The following is a 24,848-nucleotide window of genomic DNA, read 5'->3' on the forward strand; positions in this document are numbered from 1 at the left end:
GTGGCTTTTATAGCTTACCAATTTGCCTATCTCTGATAATGTGCAAAGGTCTGTCTGTCAGTGGTGTGCGTGGCGCTTCCTTCTTCACCTTATCCTCACAACAGCCCTGTGAGTTAGGGTCGCTGAGAGAGTGACTGACCCAAGGTCACCCAGCAAGCTTCATAGCAGTGTTGAGATTTGAACACAAATCTCCCAGGTGTACGTCAGTCCCAGGGTTGCGTCAGTGCTTGGCTCTCGTGGCCCTTTCTTGCATGCCCAGCGTAGTGTCGATTGCCACTTTGGGGTAAGGAAACAATTTTCCTCCAGGCCAGATTGGCCAGGGATCCTGGAGGGCTTTTTTGCCAACTTCAGGGTGTGGAGTAGGGGTCACTGGGGGTATGTGTGGGGGAGGTAGTTGTGAATTTCCTGCATTGTGCAGGGGGTTGGATTAGATGACCCTGGGGGCCCCTTCCAACTCTACGATTCTATGGTTCTATGAAATCATGGTCTGCAGGTGTGATCTTAATGATTCTGGGGCCTTGGCCAGAGGTCCAGGATGGGGGCCCCAGAATCACTGCCCCCTGCCATCTCTCTCACCAGGACCCAGCAAGGAGTGGTCCTCACCCTGTGTAAGGCCAGTTGGAGTCATCACTGCCTCTGGAAATCTGGCTGCCCGAGCCCCAGACATGATGGGTACAAGTGCCAGCAGCAGCGGGACCCTGCTCTTCATGGGGGGGTGACACAAGGGGGTGGGGTTGTGACTGGGGCCCCCTACCCAACATGGGGCCAATGGCAGCTGCCCTGATTGCCTACTGGCTGAGACCACCCCTGCTGATCTCACACACTAACCACCACACTGCACTGGCACTCTAAGAGATTCATACAGGTAAAGGTAGTCCCCTGTGCAAGCACCGGGTCTTTCCTGACCCATGGGGTGACGTCACATCCCGACGTTTACTAGGCAGACTATGTTTATGGGGTGGTTTGCCAGTGCTTTCCTCAGTCATCTTCCCTTTACCCCCAGCAAGCTGGGTACTCCTTTTACCGACCTCGGAAGGATGGAAGGCTGAGTCAACCTTGAGCTGGCTACCTGAAACCAACTTCTGTTGGAATCAAACTCAGGGCGTGAGCAGAGCTTTTGACTGCAGTAATGCAGCTTACCACTCTGCGCCACGAGGCTCCTAAGAGATTCATACAAGGGGCAAATATACACAATATTTATGGTCTTATACTCCTTAAACACTTTTCTGTTTGCATTTCTTCCTAAATCTCTGTAATTCTAGCCCTACTGCACTATTACTGGATATCTTGTGCTGCCTGAATTGTTTTCTGCATTTTGTAATCTGCCTTGAGTCTCAGTGAGAAAAATGGGCTATAAATAAAGTACATACAATGGCAAATATCTTCCTCATTACCTGACCAGCAAGGGCACAGTCTTGCTTCACACAGAATGTTGTTATCTCATCTAAGTTTGGACACTGATTCCATCCCATATATACACAGTATTTTAATTATTTTTTTGCCATCAAGTCACAGCTGACTTATGGCAACCCCATAGGGATTTCAAGGCAAGAGACGTTAAGAGGAAGAGGAAGAGTTGGTTTTTATATGTCGACTTTCTCTACCACTTAAAGAAGACTCAAACTGGCTTACAATCACCTTCCCTTTCCCACAACGGACACCCTGTGAGGTAGGTGAGGCTGAGAGAACTGTGACTAGCCCAAGGTCACCCAGCTGGCTTCCTGTGCAGGAGTGGGGAAACAAATCCAGTTCACCAGATCAGCCTCCGCCGCTCATGTGGAGGAGTGGGGAATCAAACCCGGTTCTCCAGATCAGAGCCCACCCCTCTTTACCACTACACCATGCTGGTAGTTTGCCATTGCCTTCGTCTGCACAACAGTCCTGGCATTCCTTGTAGGTCTCCCATCCAAATACTGACTAGGGCCGACCCTGATTAGCTTCCAGGACCCGACAAGATCAGGCTAGCCTGGGCCATCCCAGTCAGGGCACGTAGAGCTATAACCTTTTTAATTACCAAGATTATTTCTAAGGGTTGTCTCTCCCTGCCATGGTTGAACCTTAGCCACCCCTTGTGTATCTGGAGTGAGAGGAAAGGGCTCGGCCTTCTTACTCTTCAGCATGAGGCTTAGCAGCTCAGGTGAGAGGGAGGATTTTCCAAGGCTCCTGGAGGAGAGCCAGCCAGCCGTGGAGAAAGGGGTGTAAAACCACCCTTGTGGCCACTCTGTTCGTTTCGTGGGCGGCTGTGTTGGCAGCAGTTGTCCTCGTCTCTGCAGCCAGCTTGCTCTCCTCCCAACAGCTGCCCAAGTGATGGGATAAGACTGTAGAGGCTGTGGAGAAGGGTGAGGGGTTGTTAGATAGGATGGACCCGTCACTTCCAGACAACACTATTGACTCAGATGGGCAGCCCATTCCTAAAGGGGGAAAAGATCTGTGGCTTCCCGGCCACCACAGACAAAATAAAGGGAATATTCCCCATTGAAAAAAGTGGGGCTGCTCCATCAAAAAAGGTGGCGCAGCCCCATCGCTGCTCCAGGGGGTGTTCCCGGGCCGAAAGGGTTGTGGAAGCTGCCTAAAGGCAGCTCCACCCCCGGGAATGTGGGAACACCTCTCCTTCGCCAGTGTGGCCGTTCCCTTCCGGGATTTAGTTCCCGGACTGGCCGCGCTGACGGAGGGGGCCGGCGGAGTTGCGTCGTTCCCGGACGCCAGCGTATTTGCCCTGCACCAGTGCATTTGCCACTTTGTCCCAGGATAAAGTGGCACCTCCGCCAGCGTGACACCACGCCAGCTCCTTTGTAGATTGCCCCACCCCCAGGATTGCAGCGTAAGAGGCTGTTGAAAAATATCCATTAAATAGAGACGCTAACTCATGTTGTGATACAGTCTGTTCACAGCACTGCATTGCTTTAGCTCAAAACCCATTAATCCGTTTTTTCAAGGCATAGTGTTAAGGGACAAGCCCAAGATAAATTAGGCACTAAATGAAATCCTCCGCGAACAGATTAGTTCAGGTGTATTATCAAAACGTCAAGACTCTCCAGAGATACCCACCACAAAAATATAATCAATGAAGGCGATTTAAATGCAATACTCAGTTACAGTCACATCCAGCTCTATCCAGGCGAGCAAAGATTAACTCAAATTTCACAGTAAATAAGCAGGAGCTATAAATTCAGCAACTTTCAGAAAATAAATCTTTGCTGGCTCCTACTCTGCCTCCACCCTTGAATTTCACTGAATTGCAAACTGAACCGTCAGCCTCTCTCTAGCCTGTCTTTGTTCTTGAAATATAACCCTGAACTTCTTTTTTTGAGAAATACTAGATTCTTAGGTTTCAAGATTGACAATAGGTAATGCGGATTCTTTCTTTCCTTACCCCCCACCCCCCGCAAAAAAAACTCTGCCAAAACTAAACTGATTCTCTGAAACGAGTGAGAGTTTGACTGCAGGATTTACTTGGGCCTGCAAAATCCATACCTATATACACCTTGTGGTGTCTCAAGTCTGGGTCTACATTTTTTGAAGGGGGGCAAAAGTACAAAATGACGCCCCTCATATATTATATGCATATTTTTTCATATATATATATATATATATATATATATATATATATATATATATATATATATATATATATATATATATATATATATATATATATATATATATATATATATATATATATATAATCATCGGATATAATATACATAATCAACAACTCTTTTAAATGATATAATAAATTGCATTGCCCTCTATGAATTGTTAATGAATAAATTACCCTTTTACATTATCTTATCTATCTACTGGCCACCTAGTTAGCCACTATGTGAACAGACGGCTGGACTTGATGGACCTTGGTCTGATCCAGCAGGGCTTTTCTTATGTTCTTATGATCTGTGAATAATGACACATTTCACACTTATGAAAAGTGTAAGCTGATAAGGCTCACAGTGGAGAAAGTTCAGAGCCTGCATAAGATTGCTACCCTTTATGAGATCAAGGATGGAGAGTGCGGTATATTAGTACAGTTGCTCTAACAACAACTCATAACAGAGACAATTTCATTAACAGCAGCCATGGGGCCCTAAAGAGATCGTATTTTTCTGTAAATTTCACAGAGGTGTAATTCCTTGAACCCTACTTCCAGAGTACTTTAGATATTTAAAAGATCTTTCCCCCCCAAAATGCATTGAGTAAAATGTATTAAAACTATCAGAACAGTCTTTACTTGGCTTTGACAAAACAGTGACAGGATGAAGTCACTTTGAAAACTTAGCATTACACAACTGCACAGCAAGCAAGCTCTTTTGCAACACGAAATGGAAGACCCTGTCGCTTACTATGGGAAGCCCTAGTTTCTTTGAAAGCTTGTCACCAACCAGGGGGTACATTATCCTCTTAATGCACTTGTGTAACTTCCATTAATATTGATTGGAATTGTATGTAGTTGCTGAGAGAATGTGTATCTTTATTAAAATGGAAGCACCAGTCCATGGTGACTAGTTTTCTTATGACATTAGCGACTGTGTCATTATTGTATTTTCATTTTTAAGCTTTGCTGACTCACTGCTGGTCAGAGTTTACTTTTAAAAAACAATTAAACAGAAATCTGGTATTTAAAATTGCTTTCCTGTGCTAGGTTGAGAAACTTCGTTTTCACAGAATTGTGATTCAAAGGGGAATAAGTGATCAAATCAGGAGAATATCATGTTTACCTACCCCCTTCCCTTCTCTATACACAATACAATGTGCAGATACTAGTTAAAACACAGATTTTTCAATGATTTTTTTTTTGTGGTTTCAAACACATTTGTTTCCATGTGGGATTCTAAAAGCTGGGAAGATAATATTTCTCAGGAGCACCTGCTCAGATTTCGTAGCTCCGGGCGCGATTATGCAGAAGAAATCAGAGGAAGAATTTAAATTAATAACGCACTCACCTTTTCAGACTCTGGATAAATAAAAACACAACTAGGGAAAGGCAGGTAAGGCAAGCCAGAAGCATGTATTTTTCAAACTGCAACTTACAAATTGCAGCAACTCCAGAAAAGGGGAGGAATCTTGACAGCGGGAGAAAAAAAATAAAAACACAAGAGAGGGGGGAAGTGTTGTGCGTCTGTGTATATACCAATCAGTTTAAAGCTGAAATCCTCTGCCCCGATTACAAACTCTGTAGCGAGTAAAATTACCCGTGAGCAACTTACTCACAAGTAAGCACACACAGGCTGCAGAACCAAGCAGTTCTGCTCAGCTGGGCTGCGTGGGGATCAAGCCTTTTCTCTGGAAGGGAGACTGCAAAAAGAAAACCCGCCTCACAACCAGCCCAAAAGACATAGGTGCACCAGCCTTTTGCTTTCTTCAGTCTCAGCATGATAACCCCGCCCAAATGGGGTGGGGGGGAAGGAAAGAAGATGTTTCAGAAGCTGTTGCGGAGGTTGACTTTTTAATACTTTTGCTTAAGGGTGTGTTGCTGTTGCCAGGCGCCTAGCAAGCCCACAAAGTTGCCGCCCCCACCTGCTTGCCGCCCGGGGCAGGTGCTCCCTCCAGCCCCCCTTAGATCCAACCCTGAGATGTCTTTGAGCTTTAGAAAAGAAGCCATGAAACAGAATTCTTTAAAAGTTCAGGTTTTTTGCGGTTCAAGTGATTTCTGCCACAAGGGACAAAGCCTGCCTTTGAGTCGTCGGAGCAAAATACCCAACCAAAAGATCTGAGAATTTTTTAAAAGGCTGTGTACATTGCTGTCTTCTCATGCCAGATAGTTCTGCAGTTGCATTTAAGAGCACAAAGGTTTTGACTCAGCTGTACTTCCAAAACAGTTCTGCGGTAATCCATAGTCCAGTACTGGGATTTAGGTTCTTATTTCTCTTGCTCAGAATAACACATATACCATGATATGCATAATAACACATATACCTTGATACACATCATTGTCTATACATCAATGTATATACAAAGATATACATCAGAAGTACCCAAATTTTTTGAGTCACGGAGCACTTTTCAGGCGAGAAATTCGTCATGGAGCACTAATTTTCGCCTAGCACCATCCTATATACTAAAACGAATGACAGCAGTATTTTTCTCTCCAATCTCTTCATGGAGCACTAGGAGATGATTCTCGGAGCACCAAGTGCTCCTTGGAGCATAGTTTGGGAACCTCTGATATACATCATTGTAAGAGAACAGACCTTCAGTTTGAGTCAGCAGCGCCAAGGTTCCCAACCTAGAAACTGTGGGCACATCTGGAATTTTGAGAACAGGTATGTGCCACAATAAAATGGCTGCCATGCAGGGAGGGTGGGACCTATCATAAAACAGTGCTCATGGGGGTTGGGTCCTATCCGTTAGTCGGTTCAACAAAATGTTAACATGTTCCAAGCCAAGCAAGCTCTTGGGAGAAAGGCAGCTATTTCCAAATGGGTCCCCCCTGCAGACACAAACATGACGCTTCCTGGCCTATTATGAGACACCTCTTACACCAGTGAAGTAAAGGACTGTTTGGGGGGAAATATGATTTGGGAAAGAATCAAGTGGACACCAGGGAACAGATAGGTGCACACCTTGGCAATCATGTTACCCAAATTGCAGTCATGTGTAGAGAGCCTTCTATGCATTTAGAACCATACATTTCTTCTAGGGTATTATTTGGGACAGCTGTAGACTATTGTATACATGGATCCCTTTCTAGAACAATACTCTCAGATGAGACCGAAAGGATCTCAAATAAGACAATCTTTATTCCCCTATCAAGATACAGAGCTGGAAAAATGAAGTACAGGTTGAGTATCCCTTATGTGGACATCCAAAATTCGGAAAGATCCGAAATACATGCAGGCCCTCAGCAGGGTGCCAAACTGCTTTCTGATGGTTCAGTATACACAAAATTATTCAAAATATTATTTAAGATTACATTCAGGCTATGTGTATAAAGTGTATACAGAAAATTCAATATACTGGCTGCAGCATTCTGCACCAATCAAAGTTTCTAAACACTTTCCAAGTTCAGACCCATGTAGAATGCAATGGGGATCCAAAGTGGCTTACATTTTTCTCCTCTTGTCCATTTTATCCTCGCAACAATTTATTTTTTATTTGACTTCATTCATACCCCACTTCTTCTAGTCAACCCTAACCACTATACCACACTGGCACCAATTCACCATTTCGGGTTCATTCCCAGTCACCAGCATATTTGAAATAAATCCTTTATTTGGCCCTTTAAATGCTTACTCTTGCTTCTTTGCAATAAAAACATCTCCACCATTTTCTATAGTTGTTTTTCTTTTTTATTACCACAATTGTGCTTTACTGAGAAAACAAAATGTTGGTGATTCCACAGGAAAACCGACTTGACCCAGAATGGAGCCACAGCAGACCTATAAACAGCATAACATGTAGTTAGTAGAGTTGCCAGACAGAGCTTGGTGCAGTGAAGGAGACCGAGGGGTAGACATAGGGGAGGCACAGGTACACTGATGGCATGACATCATTTCTGGGGTGAAGCTGGAAGTGATGTCATGGCACTCTATGATTCAGTGGAAACTCTACTGTAAATCATAAAGTCTCTGCTGAATCCTAGAGTGGTGTGACATCACTTCTGGGTTTGCCCCAGAAGTGACGTTACATCCTTGACACAACAGTATTTCTTTCTTCATTTCCCCCGCTCACTGGTCTACCTATTTCTTCCCCTACGGGCAACCCCAGTAGTTAAGTCCTTCATGATACAGGACATGAAAGGACAGTGGCAGAAGACGTTTCTTACCCACCAAGGTTGTAGATATATGCTTGAGGTATTTATTTATCACAATGGTGATTTTAAAAAAAAAGATACATCATGCGCATATGACTGTCATGGTTTTCAAATACAAGAGCGAGGATGACTGCCCAGTTTCTAGCTCAGGCTAACTAGATGTGATTCAGCAGTTTTGCACTGTTAAGTGAAACAGATGAGCCCATTTTTAACCAGATAAATGGTTTTAATTGCAACTGTGGGTGTTTTCAGTTTTTCAAAGCTTCCTGCACCTTTGCTAATGCATTTTATTCCACAGTTGGCACCTGTTCTGCCTCTGGCGGTATACGATATGGTAACGATTTCTGTTTTGGGTACTTCATCATTTTAAGCAACACAATTCTGCAAACGCTGCTAGTTTGTTTGTAAATTGTGGGTTTTATGAGTTTTTATTCTAAAATGCACACAACTCCTAACGGCTGCCTCGTCTGTCTGGTATTATGAGGGAGCCCCTGTTGCTTGCCAGGGGGTTGGGACGCTGGAGTACATGAAGGGAAAGGCCCAGTCTTGTGTTCAAATATTAAAGAGCCTTGTGCAAGGCACAAGTTTCTCTGGATTAAACTACCGTAACTTGATTCAACATTAATGCGAGGCAAACACAGGATGTTGGTTCCAAAGTTCTCATTCAAAGCTTTTTGGGTGTAGCATCCACCCTAGAGTTTGTTAGCACCAAACGATGGATTTTCAACTTTCCACAACAAAATAAATTACATTTTCAATTTTGTCTGAGGCACCTTTACTTAAAACGGATATCTATCTATTTATCTATCTAAGTCTTCTGTTTAAGAGAATCTGGTACACACATTGCTACAATGCTATATCGATATAACGATATTCTAGTGCCAAACTGAAAAAAGTAGTACAGTAGTACAGAAACTCTATACCATAGAGTTTCCAGCAATTCCTAGAGCAACCCTCCATTACTTCTGGGTTTTCACTGGAAGTAATGTTACTGTGCATGTGACATTGCAGCCTTCCCCATGTCCCTGCCCCCTGAACTCCCACCGCTTGCTGGGCTGTTCTGTACAATCAAGTTGCTGCTCTGGCATTCGTTGGACATAGAATCACAGTGAAGGATCCATGTATTGATGAACATTGCACTTTTGAAATAACTTATCACCCAGATGTTCCCAGCCCCACAGGGCATACTGTTGCATTCGTGGGTCGGCTTCCCCCCCTCTGTTTCCTGACATTGGCGCAAGTTGGCCTCTGTACTACTTTTTTCAGTAGTATTACCATAGAGTTTTTGGCAATTCCTAGAGCTACCCTTCATCACTTCAGGTTTTTCATTGGAAGTAACATAAGAGTGGTGGGGCCAGTGGGACCTTGCTGGGGGGTTCTTTGTATGCCTCCAGACTCAATGCCCTTGAGGCTCTGCCAGGGAATTCAAGGGGAAAAGGGGATAAGCCTGGGCTTCTCTTCAGTAAAGGCAAACCCTCAAAAGAAGAAGAGTTGGTTTTTATATGCCGACTTAAGGAAGAATCAAACCGGCTTACAATCACCTTCCCTTCTCCTCCCCACAGCAGACACCCTGGGAGGTAGGTGGGGCTGAGTGTAACCAGCCCACGATCACCCAGCAGGCTTCATGTGGAGGAGTGGGGAAAGAAACCAACCTTGTTCACCAGATTAGAGTCCACTGCTCATATGGAGTGGGGAATCAAACCCGGTTCTCCAGAATAGAGCCCGCTGCTCAAGTGGAGGAGTGGGGAATCAAACCCAGTTCTCCAGATCATAGTCTACAGCTCAAGTAGAGGAGTGGGGAATCAAGCCTGGTTCTCTAGATTAGAGTCCACTGTTCATGTGGAGGAGCGGGGAATCCAACCCGGTTCTCCAGATCAGAATCCACCGCTCCAAACCACTGCTCTTTACCACTAAACCACGCTGACTCTCCAAGTTTATCAAACCCCCGCCTTCCCAGTAGTCAAGCAGGGCAGGAGAGGAGGAAGCAGAAAGGGGGTGAGGGGGCACACAGTGGTCTGCAGCCCACGAAAAGGGGATCTGTGGCTGATCCTCCACTCCAGGGTGCACTCCCCCCCCCCCAACAACAAGCCTAGAGATTTGCCCTTGGCCCTCCTTCTTCAAGTGCAATTGGTTTGGGTTTCAGCGACCGCTTAGCGAATGCAAAGCAGAATTCAATACAAGTGCTTGCAACGTACTTCTTTCAGATTTCCTCTTTTGTTAGGTGCTGCCATTTGAGATGCTGGGACTTTAGATTTGTCCGGCTGCTCCTTTAGCAAGGATACGGATGGCAACTCCTCAGCTTTCAACGAAGGCTGACAAAGGTAAGTAAAACCACTGCAAGCAACGATGAAGAGATAGGGTCCACCCTGACTTCTGGGTCAGCAAAAGGCACCCCTCTCCAGCCAAAGGATTTCAAAGGGGGACTCCAGCATCAAGTGGGCTATACAGGTTGAGCATCCTTTATCAGAACATCCGATATCCGGATTGATCTAAAAACTGGACCTTTTGAGCCAGCATAGTGTAGTGGTTAAGAGCGGTGGACTCTGATCTGGAGAGCCGGGCTTGATTCCCCACTCCTCTACATGACCGGTGGAGGCTAACCTGGTGAACTGAGTTGGTTTCCCCACTCCTGAAGCCAGCTGGATGACCTTGGGCTAGTCACAGCTCTCTCAGCCCCACCTACCTCACAGGGTGTCTGTTGTGGGGAGGGTCAGGGAAGGTGATTGTAAGCCGGTTTGATTCTTCTTTAAGTGGTAGAGAAAGTCAGCATATAAAAGCCAACTCTTCTTCATTACTCACAGGCCCATCAGCAGCGCCACTGATGGTTCAATGTACACAACGTTATTTTAAAAATTGTTTAAAATTACATTCAGGCTATGTGTATAAAGTATACATAAAACATAAATGAATTTCATATTTAGACTTGGGTCCTATCCCCAAGACATCTCATTATATATATGCAAAAATTCAACAAAGGTTGGAGGAAGGTTTCAAACTGTGCTGAGTGGAGTGGCAGGATACAGGCACAAATTTCAATAGACGTAGACAGGAATAACTGCATAGGATTATGTTCTTAATAAAACGATACAACTGAGTCACAGATGCTAAAGCAACAGCATCATACTCAATTTTTTTAAAAGGACCTAGGCCAATTGTTGATTTTAATGGGAGAGCCTGTGCGCTGTAGTGATTAAGAATGTCGAACTAGTATCTGGGAGACCCAGGTTCGAATCTCCACTCGTGCCATGGAAGCTCGCTGGGTGACCTTGGGCCAGTCACGCTTTCTCAGCCTAACCTACCTCACAGGGTTATTGCGAGGATGAAACGGAAGAGAGGAAAATGTTATTGCGAGGATGAAACGGAAGAGAGATAAACCGCTTTGGGTCCCCATTGGGGAGAAAGGTGGGGAATTAATGAATGAATTAGTTAAATATAATAAATAAAAGCAGAGCACATGCTGAAGTCAACCCCTTCCCTGCTAGGGTTGCCAACCTCCAGGTACTCGCTGGAGATCTCCCGCTATTACAACTGATCTCCAGGTGATAGAGATCAATTCCCCTGGAGAAAATGGCCACTTTGGACTCTATGGCATTGAAGTCCCTCCCCTCCCCAAACCCCGCCCTCCTCAGGCTCCACCCCAAAAACCTCCCACCAGTGGTGAAGAGGGACCTGGCAACCCTATAGAATCATAGAGTTGGAAGGGACCACCAGGGTCATCTAGTCCAACCCCCTGCACAATGCAGTAAATTAACAACTACCTCCCCCCCTCACATCCCCAGTGACCCCAACCCTCCCCCCCACCATGCAGGATCCCACAATCAAAGCACTCCAGACAGATGGACATCCAGCCTCTGCTTAAAGACCTCCAAAGACGGGGACTCCACCACCCTCCGAGGAAGTGCATTCCCTGCTGAAATCAATGGCATTAAAAAGAGGTTCTCAATCCTTTATGTAAATTTCCTGCCTGGATTCAGTAGTGCCCCATAACCTAACATGGTACATTTTGACTACAGGAATTAAACTTTTGGGCTATCATTTATTTAGTACATGACTCAAGGCTGAACCTAGCAAGGCCAGGCTGTGAGAAAGAACAAATTGGAATGCTTGAAGAGTAAAACACAACCAGTTGCTAGTGAATGAGATCACGCTGTTTCCTCCGGAAATACTGCCCAGCAAAGAGCTTCAACTCCCGAACTTCACAAGCTGGTTCATGGTAAAAATCATGCAAAATCAAGGCAACCGTCGGGCTTTTTTGCTGCTCTTTATAAACTACTGGATTCTGGCATTGTGAAAAGCTCAGTTGTATGTCTCAGTATAGCAAACAGTGAGTGGCTGAATAGAATATTCCACAGAGAACAATCGCAGGTAGCCAATGGGGGCCAGCGTGGTGTAGTGGTTAAGAGCGGTGGTTTGGAGCGGTGGACTCTGATCTGGAGAACCTGGTTTGATTCCCCACTCCTCCGCATGAGCAGCGGACTCTAATCTGGTGAGCCGGGTTGGTTTCCCCACTCCTACACGTGAAGCCAGGTGGGTGACCTTGGGCTAGTCACAGCTCTCTTAGAGCTCTCTCCACCCCACCTACTTCACAGGGTGTCTGTTGTGGGGAGGGGAAGGGAAGATGATTGTAAGCTGGTTTGATTCTTCCTTATGTGGTAGAGAGCGTCAGCATATAAAAACCACTTTTCTTCTTTTCTGGCTTGATTACACGTGGCCGGCCCTTGGCGGCCACCAGCTGAGCACATTGCCTGCCTTCAGATCCATTCTAGATGATTACGCCTCCCTCTAGTGGAAAGGGCCAAGACGAGGCCCAAGGAGATGGACCTCAGGTTCCCTGGCAAAGATGCTGAGGAGGACAGAAGCCAGTTCGGGACACGCAGGGCCGTTCACAATGCCAAAGTGGTCCACTCTACACCCAAAACGGTTGCTGTCTCGAGCGACTAATCAGAGCCTAGTCTGGACAGCCAATGCTGCCAAGGAATACTGTGGAAATTGCTTTGAACAAATTAATTTCCCATTAAGGTTGGGTTTCACAGCTCTTCATACCCTGTGTTGGTTTCCCCTGAAAATGCCCCTGCATTTCAAGTATGTTTAACCTGAAGAGGAGAAGACAGACGGGATATGATAACCATCTTCAAATACCGGTACTTGAAGGGCTGTCATATAGAGGATGGTGCTGAGTTGTTTTCTGTTGCCCCAAAAGGTTGGACCAGAGCCAACAGGTTGAAATTCAATCAAAAGAGTTTCCGCCTAGACATTGGGAAGAATTTTCTAACAGTTAGAGCAGTTCCTCAGTGGAACAGGCTTCCTCGGGAGGTGGTAAACTCTCCTTCCCTGGAGGTTTTTAAGAAGAGGTTAGATGGCCATCTGTCAGCAATGCTGATTCTATGACCTTAAGCAGATGATGAGAGGGAGGGCATCTTGGCCATCTTCTGGGCATGGAGTAGGGGTCACTGGGTGTGTGGGGGGGGAGGTAGTTGTGAATTTCCTGCATTGTGCAGGCAGTTGGACTAGATGACCCTGGTGGTCCCTTCCAGCTCTATGATTCTATGAAAAGCGGAGAGTAGGAGACAAGGAACCTGAGTAGTAAAAATCAACTATTTAAATGTTGAATGGGTGAAACCTGGCTGGGCAGCACCATCGGTGAAAAGGATTAGGGCCAGCAGGGTAATGCAGCAGCAAAAAAGGGTAATGCAGTTTTAAGCTGCATTAGCAGAAGGACGTTTCGGCTAAATGAGAGGAAGAACTTCACGATGGTGAGGTGTATTCAACTCTGGAACAGTCTCTCTCATGAAGAGGTGGAGGTTTTTAAGTACAAGCATACCTCGGAGATAGTGCAGGTTCAGTTCCAGACCACCACAATAAAGCGAGAGGGACCTTGCTTCCTATTGCATATAAAAATTATGTCTACCCTATACTGTAGTCTATTTCAGTGTGCAATAGCTTTATGTCCCAAAAAAATGTACTGTAATAAAAATGAAGACGTTTGAAATATTGCAAGAATTACCAAAATGTGACCCAGAGACACGAAGTGAGCACATGCTGTTGGGAAAATGGTGCCAATAGACTCGCGCAAAAACGCAGTTATCTGCGAAGCGCAATAAAGCGAAGTGCAATAAAAAGAGGTGCGCCTGTATTGATTGAGTACCTACTTGCCGAGAATATTATAGCTGCAATAAAGCGAAGTGCAATAAAACGAGGTATGCCTGTACTTGTTGAAAATATTATAGCTGTAGTTGACCCTGGTAGCCTCTTCCAACTCTGAGAGTCAATAAAATAAAGTAAAAATAAAACAGAAGAGCACAAGAAATGCAGCTCTGGATAAATGCAAAAGAAAGGGAGAGGAACGCAGAGGGCGGGCGCCCTTTGCATGCGGATCAAAGGGGAAAAGAGGGACAAAAATTTCCAAAAAAAATTTCCAACAACAACAGAGAGGCTCCCACACCCAGTTCTGGGAAGAATGCTAATCTCTCCATCTTCACAAAATTAGCTCCACCGAAGCTAAGTGCGGTGGGAACATTGTTCCAGGACAGATAAGTCTTCCTTCAGCCCACTTGGTCTAGAGCCAGCCCCAGCCTCCCATCTATGCCAGGTGACTTGATCACTTAAGCCTTCTGCACGCTGGATAAAAATAAACCCCAAATAATGAGCCTTGTAGATCTGGACACAATAAGTCCAGCTTTTCAATGCGTCCAGCATGGTGTAGAGGTTAAGAGCGGTGGTTTGGAGCGGTAGACTCTGATATGGAGAACCGGGTTTGATTCCCCACTCCTCCACATGAGCGGCAGTTGGTTTCTGCGCTCCTCCTCCACATGAAGCCAGCTGGGTGATCTTGGGCTAGTCACAGCTCTCTCAGCCCCACCAACCTCACAGGGTGTCTGTTGTGGGGAGGGGAAGGGCACGTGATTGTAAGCCGGTTTGATTCTCCCTTAAGTCGGCATATAAAAACCTACTCTTCTTCTTCTTCTACCCTGGTTCCATATCATTGTGCTGTCCTTTTGTAACATACTGTCTTGATACTTTGTGAAGTGGCTCTGTGTATATGTTTCCTCCTTCGGTAATTACAGTGTGTATATGGGGTAGGGTTGCCAGGTCCCTCTTCGCTATCAGCGGGAGGTTTTCGGGGCGCAGCCTGAGGAGGACGAGGTTTGGGGAAGGGCTTCAATGCCATAGAGTCCAATTGCCAAAGCGGCCATTTTCTCCAGGCGAACTGATCTCTATCGGCTGGAGATCAGTTGTAACAGCAGAAGATCTCCAGCTAGTACCTGGAGGTTGGCAACCCTAGTACAAGGGGTCATCACTATTGACTTTATTAACACAACGTATTAATAAACGTTGCTGTGCAGAGGAAGGCACTGGCAAACCACCTCTGTTAGTCTCTTGTCATGAAAACCCCAAAAGGTTTCGCCATAGGTCAGTGGTTGGCCACTGTGTGAACAGACTGCTGGGCTTGATGGGCCTTGGTCTGATCCAGCAGGGCCTTTCTTATGTTCTTGTGTTCTTAAGTCGGCTGCAACTTGAAGGCACTTCGCACACACACACATACCCCACCTTTCTACCCTCAACACCAAGGCAGGTAGCAGACTGAAAACATACATAATAAGAACACATCTTACAAGCCAGTAAAACCAAATCAAACACATCATTCAAACGATTAAAAGCAAGTTAAAATATACATACAAGATGATAAAATGTGCATACATAAAAAAGACATTTACACATGAACACATGAAGCTGCCTGATACTGAATCAGACTCTTGGTCCATCAAAGTCAGTATTGTCTACTCAGACCGGCAGCGGCTCTCCAGGGTCTCAGGCAGAGGACTTTCACATCCCCTACTTGCCCGGTCCCTTTAACTGGAGATGCCAGGGATTGAACCTGGGACCTTCTGCATGCCAAGAAGATGCTCTACCACTGAGCCACAAAAATTTAAAAACAGGGCGGAAAGAGAGATCACTGAGGGAACAGATGAAACAAAAAACAAGTCTTCACCGGCTGGCAAAAGACGACAACAGAAGGGGACCGGTGAGCCTCTCTAGGGAAAGAGTTCCAGAGTTTTGGTACCACAAATGATTCTATGCTGTGTGCTGCATCTATCCACACACAGATGCATTGAATTCGGTTTGCACAGGGAGAATACAGAACTGGGGGGAAAGAAGAAGAAGAGTTGGTTTTTATATGCCAACTTCCTCCACCCTTTAAGGAGAATTAAATTGGCTTACAATCACCTGCCCTCTCCCCACAACAGACATCTGGTGAGATAGGTGGGGCGGAGACAGTTCGGAGAGAACTGTGACTAGGCCAAGGTTACCCAGCAAACTTCAAGAGTAGGAGTGGGGAAACCAACCTGGTTCTCCATATTAGAGTCTGCCACTCATGTGGAGGACTGGGGAATCAAACCCAGTTCTCCAGATTAGAGTCCACCGCTCTTAACCACTACACCAGGCTGGCTCTAAATTGAGGTTTTATTCAACCTAAATTAAGGTTGTATTCATTTGTGTTATTTATAGTCCGGCTTTTTCACTGGGACTCAAGGCGGATTATACAAAGTGAGTCAATACAATCGACAGGATGGGGCATTCATCAGACAATGCAATAAGATTAAGGTTGTAGAACCAACTAGAAATCTAAAAAACAGAACTGAAGCAAAACCGAAGTGTTAATATGACACATTAAATGATTCAAAATTACATAGTAGGGTCCTACTTACAGCAAGCTATATACAGTATTGTAGATTGCAGTCCTTAATCATTTATCCAAGTAACTTTGTGAATCATTCTGTACAGTGCTACCCTGTTGTTGGCGTAGAAAAGCCCTCTTAAATTATTCAGTTTTACATAGTTTGCGAAAAGCCAGGAGGGTGGGAGCCTTCCTGACCTCCTCAGACAAGCCATTCCGCACTGGTTTGTGTAAGCTGTTGTGGGAGAGGGGCTGTGGCTCAGTGGTAGAGCACCTGCTTGATATGCAGAAGGTCCCAGGTTCAGTTCCTGGCATTTCCAGTTAAAGGGACCAGGCAGGTAGGTGATGTGAAAGACCTCTGCCTGAGACCGTGGAGAGCCGCTGCCGGTCTGAGTAGACAATACTCACTTTGATGGACCAAGAGTCCGATTCAGTATAAGGCAGGTTCATGTGTTCATGAGAAAGGAGGTCTCACAGATATGAAACAGGCTACGGGATCACCAAGCAGCCACGTTAATTTTGGTTAAAAGAAATTAATTGTGCTTGTCAAATGAAGATGCCTGTGGCAACCAGACATACAGACGCAGATCCCCAAAGAGGTAAAAAGACAGACCAAAAGAAAAATACCTCAACACTAAAAAGGGACGTGTGGAACAAAGGCCACCGAAAGGAAGACAAAGGAGGAGATTTCTGACCTGACAAATTACACAAAAGCTGGTGCTTCTTTAAGAGGGAGCAGTCTGACGTCAAAGAATGTAGCGTGGACAACATCACCTTCCCCGAGCAGTTTTCTACAGAAGGCTGTAATTTAAAACTGCCACATGATTAGGCTTCCCAATAGATGCCCATTGAAGAGTGACATCTTGTGGGTAAATTCTGGAATTCCTTCATCATCTTTGCTCCTACTGGATTAGGTTTCTAAAAGGAAACAATGCCATTATTTCATTAAGACGGCCCACAAACCATGGGCTGCCTAGATGGCCATCTGTCAGCAATGCTGATTCTATGACCTTGGGCAGTTCATGGGAGGGAGGCATCTTGGCCATCTTCTGGGCAAGGAGCAGGGGTCACTGGAGGAGTGTGGGGGAGGTAGTTGTGAGTTTCCTGCATTGTGCAGGGGGTTGGACTAGATGACCCTGGTGGTCCCTTCCAACTCTATGAATCTATGATTCTACTGGTGAACAAACGAACGTACGTCCGAACAAGGTATCATTTTTGCATGCACTTCTCACTGGCAGGGAAAGATGGGTCATACCAATAAAGGTAACAAGAGTAGAGAAGATTTTTAATTTGTCAAGTCAGAAAATTATCTGTAGCATTTTGATGGCTCTTTGAAGGGGGTAGATGAATAATAATGAAAAAAGTCTCTTGAATTCTACAGAATTAGGCATAATAAGATTCTTTGACGAATCTGTGAAGGAAGCCACCTACTGGGAATGTTATGTGCCATCAAGTTGCTTCTGACTTAACAGTGACCTTATGAATTAATGACCTCCAAAACAGGCCATCATTAACAGAATTGACCTTCACCTGTCAAATGGTGGCAGCTGGTGCAAAAATAATGGTTTTTTAAAAAAAATCTGCATAGCAAATCAAATCTCCAGTGGCCAATCCTTTCTTTTATTATTAAGCTCATAAGACCAAAGATCTTGAGCATAAATAATACATAAAAGATAAAACAAAATTAAAACATTATAAAATCTTGAAAGACTTAAAACATTACAATATCACACTATGGACCATAAAATAGATAATACCTCCAGTTAACACATAAACAAATACATAAACCCATCCAATTCATATATAATCAAGAAATAAAATCATTTTAACAGAACTTTAAAGAAATTACTATTGCTAGACATTTTGCAACACATCTAGTTATGAGCCAGTGTGGTGTAGTGGTTAAGAGCAGTGGTTTGGAGCAATGGACTCTAACCTGGATAACGGGGTTTGATTCCCACTCCTCCACATGAGCGGCGGAGGCAAATCTGGTGAACTGGATTTGTTTCCCCGCTCCTACACACGAAGCCAGCTGGGTGACCTTGGGCCAGTCACAGCTCTCTTAGAGCTCTCTCCGCCCCACCTACCCCACAGTGTGTCTGTTGTGGGGAGAGGAAGGGATGGGGATTGTAAGCCGGTTTGAGTCTCCCTTAAGTGGTAGAGAAAGTCGGCATATAAAAACCAACTCCTATTATTATTATTTCTGGGTCAAAACCTGCTAGTAATAATGATACCACCCACGGCTCAACAGGAAGCCGATATCTAGATAAAACAGGAGCGACCCGGAGAGCTCTGGGTGCAATCCATTCATCGCAGAATTTTAAAAAGGTGATCTATCGTCTCTATTGCTCCTGGTATACAACCACAGAAGAGATATGAGAGTGGTCAATCGGGGCAAAAGCCCTACAATCGCCTCGCTCACTTTCTAAAAACTCTTGCCAGGCACCAGAAAAGATGTCGGCGGGCACCGTGTTGGGGACCCCTGAACTAAGGACAGGCTAGGACAAAAAATACAATATTACTTGCTGTACAAAAACAGCCTTTGCCGTGAACATTGCCATACACAGTACTATGCCAAAATCTTAAATGGATTGGGGAGGGGCTGTGGCTCAGTGGTAGAGCATCTGCTTGGCATGCAGAAGGTCCCAGGTTCAATCCCTGGCATCTCCAGTTAAAGGGACCAGGCAAGTAGTTGATGTGAAAGACCTCTGCCTGAGACCCTGGAGAGCCGCTGCCGGTCTGAGTAGACAATACTGACTTTGATGGACCAAGGGTCTGATTCAGTAGAAGGCAGCTTCATGTGTTCATGTGCTCAGCTGTTCTTAAATACAGGCATGGTAAAGGGGGGAAAGGATGCTATTTTGGAACACACACCCCACATGGCTGCACAGAGACCAAGCAGAACCATTGTAGCCCAAGACACACAAACCGCTCAAGAGGCAAGATTTGATAACGCTATCTCCGAAAGAGAGGCAGCAGCAACCTTAAAAGGCAGAAGGCTAACGTACAACGAAGGCCGCAGTTAAGTGTACCAGGAAGGCGGGAATGGATCCCGTGTGCCAACTTGGAGCTGTGACCTCGTCTCCGCTGGGGTGACTTTCTATGGAATCCAGGCCTCAGAACTATTCTTAGAGCTGGAAAAGCACGCTGCCTCCTAAAAATAATCGTGATTCAGCACCTAAGAGATTCAGTGATGTAATACGGCCAGAGAGCTTCACGTTTGGAGGCTGTTTTTTTTTTTTTAAACAAAACAAAAGCAACCTGCCGCGGGTGCATCCCAGGCAACGTCCTCTGGCCCTTTCCCTCGACGGAGCCGAGAACCATCACAGCTGTCTGACAGTAGTGGCTGTTATCAGTTATGTTTAGACCTACAGTTGCCTACCCTCAGCTGGGGGCTGGAGATCTGGATTCACAGCTGATATCCCAACTACACAGGTCCATTCCCCTGGAGAAAATGAGTTCGCACACTGGTTCAGAGAAAGGCTGCAAAGATGGTCAGGGGTCTTGACAACTAGTTGCATCAGGAACGGCTGAAGGAACCCGGCTGCTTTCCTTCATTTATACTTCACCTTTCTTCCCATTAGGGGACCCAAAGCAGCTCCATTTTGTCCTCACAACAACCCTTTGAGATAGGTTAGAATGAGAGTGTGTGACTAGAGAGCCAGTGGGGTGTCGTGGTTAAGTGAGTGTGTGACTGACAGTGTATGACTGAGAGCCAGTGTGGTGTAGTGGTTAAGAGCAGTGGTTTGGAGCGGTGGGGTCTGATCTGGAGAACCGGATTTGATTCCCCACTCCTCCACATGAGCGGCGGAGGCTAATCTGGTGAACTGGGTTGGTTTCCCCACTCCTACACATGAAGCCAGCTGGGTGATCTTGGGTTAGTCACAGCTCTCTCAGCCCCACCTACTTCACAGGGTGTCTGTTGTGGGGAGGGGAAGGGACGGGGATTGTAAGCCGGTTTGAGTCTCCCTTAAGTGGTAGAGAAAGTCGGCATACAAAAACCAACTCTTCTTCTTCTTCTAGCACAAAGTCACCCAGCGAGCTTCCATGGCAGGGTTTCAGGATGAACCTTACAAGGGTCTTTTTCATGGTATGGGCAGTCTGACAAGGGAACCAGCTAGCAGAGGTGGAGTGGGGAGCTGGGCTTTCCTTTGCTGGAGGCCTTCTAGAAGGGGCTAGACTGCCATTTGTCAGGGATGTTCTAGTTTTGGATTTCCTGCATGAAGTAGGAAGGTTGGACTAGATGGGACTCTAAAGCAACCTGCAACTCCTAAGATTCTACAAATGCTCCACCGTCAACATTACATGTGAAAGCTGAGAGTGTGTCTATCTCATAATATGAGGAAACATGCCAATTCTCTTGTGCAGGCAGCTCACAGCATTGACCAAGAAGCAGACAAAGCAGAAACTTACTAGTGTTCATGTTGGTACGCGGTAAACTGGTCACCTGTAACTCCCTACCAAGGAGGAGGAGGAGGAAGAGGAGGAGAAGAAGAAGAGATGGTTTTTATATGCCAACTTTCTCTACCACTTAAGGGAGAATCAAACTGGCTTACAATCTCCTTCCTTCCCCTCCCCACAGGAGGAAGAGGAGAAGGAGGAAGAAAAGATGGTTTTTATATGCTGACTTTCTCTACCACTTAAGGGAGAATCAAACCGGCTTACAATCTCCTTCCTTCCCCTCCCCACAACAGACATCCTGTGAGGTAGGTGGGGCTAAGAGAGCTCTAAGAGACTTGTGAATAGCCCAAGGTCACGCAGCAAGCTTCATGTGTAGGAGTGGGGAAACCAACCCAGTTCACCAGATTAGTGTCCACCGCTCACGTGTAGGAGTCAGGAATCAGACCTGGTTCTCCAGATTAAAGTCCACTACTCCAAATCACCACTCTTAGCCACTACACCACGCTGGCCCTCCCCTGCTTTTCTGGACTATGACCAGGTGTGGATTCTCCTCACCTTAGATGAGCCACAAAAGGTGATCACCACAGACAGCCATTTGCCATCTGAGAACTTCCCATGCTGCACACGGTGAAAGCATTTGGTAGGCCCAGTTGGCCATGGGGTTGATCTCAGAGAGAACTGGTTTAAGAATTAGCCTCACGCACACCACAATAAGCTGCTCTCTAATAAACAATTATCTTCAGGTGTCGTGAAAGTAGGGAGAACAAATAGTGATCTTATAGGAGAAGCTCCCAACACTGGAAAACCTTTCCTTCTTTTCTTTCTACTTCTGAGTCCTACCCAACCACCAGGACTATCGTTCTAGTATTTAACACTGGCTCTTATTCCAGAACAGAGGATACTACAGTAGTTAAGAGAGTCCAACTAGGTTCTAAGAGTCTTGGGTTCAACTCTCCACCCGGCCATGGGTGACCTTGAGCCGTCACTCTCTCTCAGCCTAACCCACCTCAACGGGGTGTTGTGAGCACACGCTGGAGAGGAGATCCAAGTATGTCATCCTGAGCAACTTGGAAGAGGGAGAATGGGATAAAAAAATGTAACAGATAAATTAACAGCTTAACAGCAATCAATTCTAATTATTTAACTATTGTTATGAATTGTTAAATGATTAAACGTAGAATTTTAAAGGCCCAGAAAATAATGCAGTTTTGTCCAGCTGACCCCCAAGACTACCAAAAGCCCCACTTGCGATAGGCAAATGATTAAAATAAAGCCACGGATACGCATAGGGTTTTGAAAGCATTCCATGCCTCCACGTTTCCCTGCCCTTCTTATTACACCAAAACCTAGCAGCGGTTAAAAATCCTGGTCTGCTAGGCATGCAACTGAAGAATCAACTTCTTCTGATGAAATTCACGAGTTCCTGTCCTGCAGCAGGGGCTAATAATAGAAAGGATTATGAAAAACAAATCAGTTAGGAGCAGGGCAGAGTCTGTTCTTGGGAAACAGCTAAATTGCAAATCAGTTCAGTTTGGCACAGCGTGCGAGCTCCCACGGTAAGCCTGCCTGCTAATTCTGTCTCGATTAAGGACGCTGCGGCGAGAAATGGACCTGCTTACCTACGAGCAGAAAGCTTAAACCTACTGTCTTATTTAGCAGCACAGACACCCCCTGGACAGCGACTTGGCATCCTCTCCGGGGCATCTGGAGTTCTGGGTCGGGTGGAGAGAAAATGCTTAAGAAAGAGTAGATGTCTGGAGGGAGAGCTGATTATGCAAGTGCCATTTCCCTGGACGAAGTCAGTCAGCAGATAAGCGCCAATATAATCTTGTCTCTTGAGGAAATGACAGTGGCTGAGGATGTCATGTACCAAAAGGAACGTTAAGGGCATTCCACACAGCAGCTTGGTAAAACTGGTTTCCGCGTTCCACACCTTTTCGCGTGTTTAGGCCTGTGGAGATCCAGGTTGGCCATGAAACTGGCTGGGTGATCTTGGGCCAGCAATTTCCTCTCTACCTAGCCTACATCACAGGGTTGTTGTGAGGATAAAAACTGAGGTGGGGAGAACAACATGCACCACACACCCTGGGCTCCTTACAAGACAGGCAGGATAAAAAATGTAATAAATCCCTGGGAAGAGGAAATAATGTAAGCTTTCTAAAGCCTGTAGTGGGGACACACCTGAGTTGCCAGGAGGCACCTCATCCCATTTTGAAAGTTCTGTAGACCACTGAAAGGCTCTAAACGTCTGTCGGCATTGAGAGATTTGAAGAGAAGGTTTCATGGAAGCTTCCTACTCAAATATTCTTACCACTGTCAAGTGCCTTGCAGGGTCTCAGAACACTGCAAATTCTGATTTGCCAATCTTCCTCACACTCAACACAAAGTACATAAACTCATTGTAATAATTTAAACGGCACACCGAATAGCTGATTCAAAACAACAGGGACCACCGAGCAAAGTCACAAGAGCCTCCAAACAAATTCAGAAGCTAAATGCCAAACAGAACAGAGGAGTTTCACATACCTTACACAAGAACAGCTCTTGACATCACCAGGAAAGTAATTCCGTAGGCAAATGTAATAAATAGGGTTGCAACCAGTGGGAGGGTTATGGCGCGTGGGCAGCATCTCAGGAGAAAAATTAAAAAGAAAAATCCTTACTGGAAGTTCTGACCATAGAGGGTGTGGTAATTCCTAGAGCTACCCAGAAGTGACAAGGATAACTTTAGCAATTGCCAGAAACTGTATGGTAAGATTACCATGGAGCTTCTGGCGATTGCTAGCGTTATCCTTGTCACTTCTGGGTAGCTCTAGGAAATCTATGGTCAGATCTTCCTAAAAGTAGTTGAGGCCTGGTTTTTCTCTTTCTCCCCAGGACAATCATGCACCCCCTGTGGCCCGTTTCTCCCCGCCAATCAGCTGAGCATCGGCAGGCAAGGGCCGCAATCGGCTGGAGGTCTTCCACCACAACTTGGCAAATGGGAACCCTAGTAATAAAGGCCCTGCTCCTCGCAGGAGATCTAATTTCACAACAACAAACCGTGTCTAATCAGCCCAATGCAGAAAGCGTAGGGGGTGAATATTTAAGCTGAGGGATGGAAGCAAAACCAGACACTGTGAATTCAGTTACATGCATCTACAAATATGTTAAGGTGCCACCCTACCTTACTGTCCTCATTTTCAAACACAGACTGGTGAACATTGCAAGCGAAGAGGGAGTTGGGAAGGTCATTGAAATCAGTTATTTCATGGAAATCTTCTACAAAACATAACTTGGCATCCTTTGCTTGGTCTACAGAGTCCAGTAAGAAAAGTCCCACATCGTCTGGGAAACGGTTCGAGTGAGCAGGCTCTCTCAGTCCAAAGAAATACGATTCTCCCCTCATTCCTGTTGGGATGAACAAAAGGAAAAGATTTCAAGAGAGAGAATCGAAAAATACATGCCACCGAAGTATCTTCTGGGTTTTTTTTGTGTGTGTTCAATATGAAACGGAAGGTTCATGCTGTGTATACAGTAATGAAAGAGACCAACCTACTGTAAACTCAACTGTGCAAATGAAAGGTCAGCGTCACAATAGGAAAGGCAAAATAATTCAGGAGTCACAGACAACCAAACCTCCAATCCTATACTTAAAAGGTCTGTATACTGCATTTTTGTTCCACCTGTCTTCCTCAAAGCTTAGGGAGACACATACAATTTTTTCTCATTTTTTCCCCTCACAACAACCATGCAAGGCAGGTCAGGCAGAGAAACAGCTTGGGTATGAAGTGGCCATAAACTAAGCTCTGACTTTTTTATTTGTTCCAGATGAATGACAGTTGGTAGTAAGGGAAACTCAGTGGTATAGAAAACACACCCACATGTAAAAACTTTTCTTTACCATCATTTCATAGGATCTGGAGCTAACGCCTGACACTGTGAACGAGCACTGGATAGAGACGTGAAAGCCCCCCCCCCAAAAAATGGGGGGGGGTCCCGTCCATCTCTCCCAACAACTCCCTCTCTCTGATTTTTCCATTT

The 24,848-nt window shown here is 45.5% G+C and overlaps 1 protein-coding gene across 1 annotated transcript in view; it reads right to left on the reverse strand.

The window, feature by feature from the left end:
* The window catches only part of RCAN2 (regulator of calcineurin 2), a 53,907-nt gene extending 29,694 nt beyond the window's left edge, over window positions 1-24,213 (reverse strand). The window contains exon 1 of the mRNA XM_056856925.1: window positions 23,992-24,213. Coding sequence (XP_056712903.1) covers window positions 23,992-24,213 — 222 coding nt within the window. The remainder of the gene's footprint in view (window positions 1-23,991) is intronic.
* Window positions 24,214-24,848: the final 635 nt, after the last annotated feature.

The sequence above is a fragment of the Euleptes europaea genome, chromosome 10 (assembly GCF_029931775.1).
Source record: "Euleptes europaea isolate rEulEur1 chromosome 10, rEulEur1.hap1, whole genome shotgun sequence".
In the NCBI taxonomy this organism is placed as follows: domain Eukaryota; kingdom Metazoa; phylum Chordata; class Lepidosauria; order Squamata; family Sphaerodactylidae; genus Euleptes; species Euleptes europaea.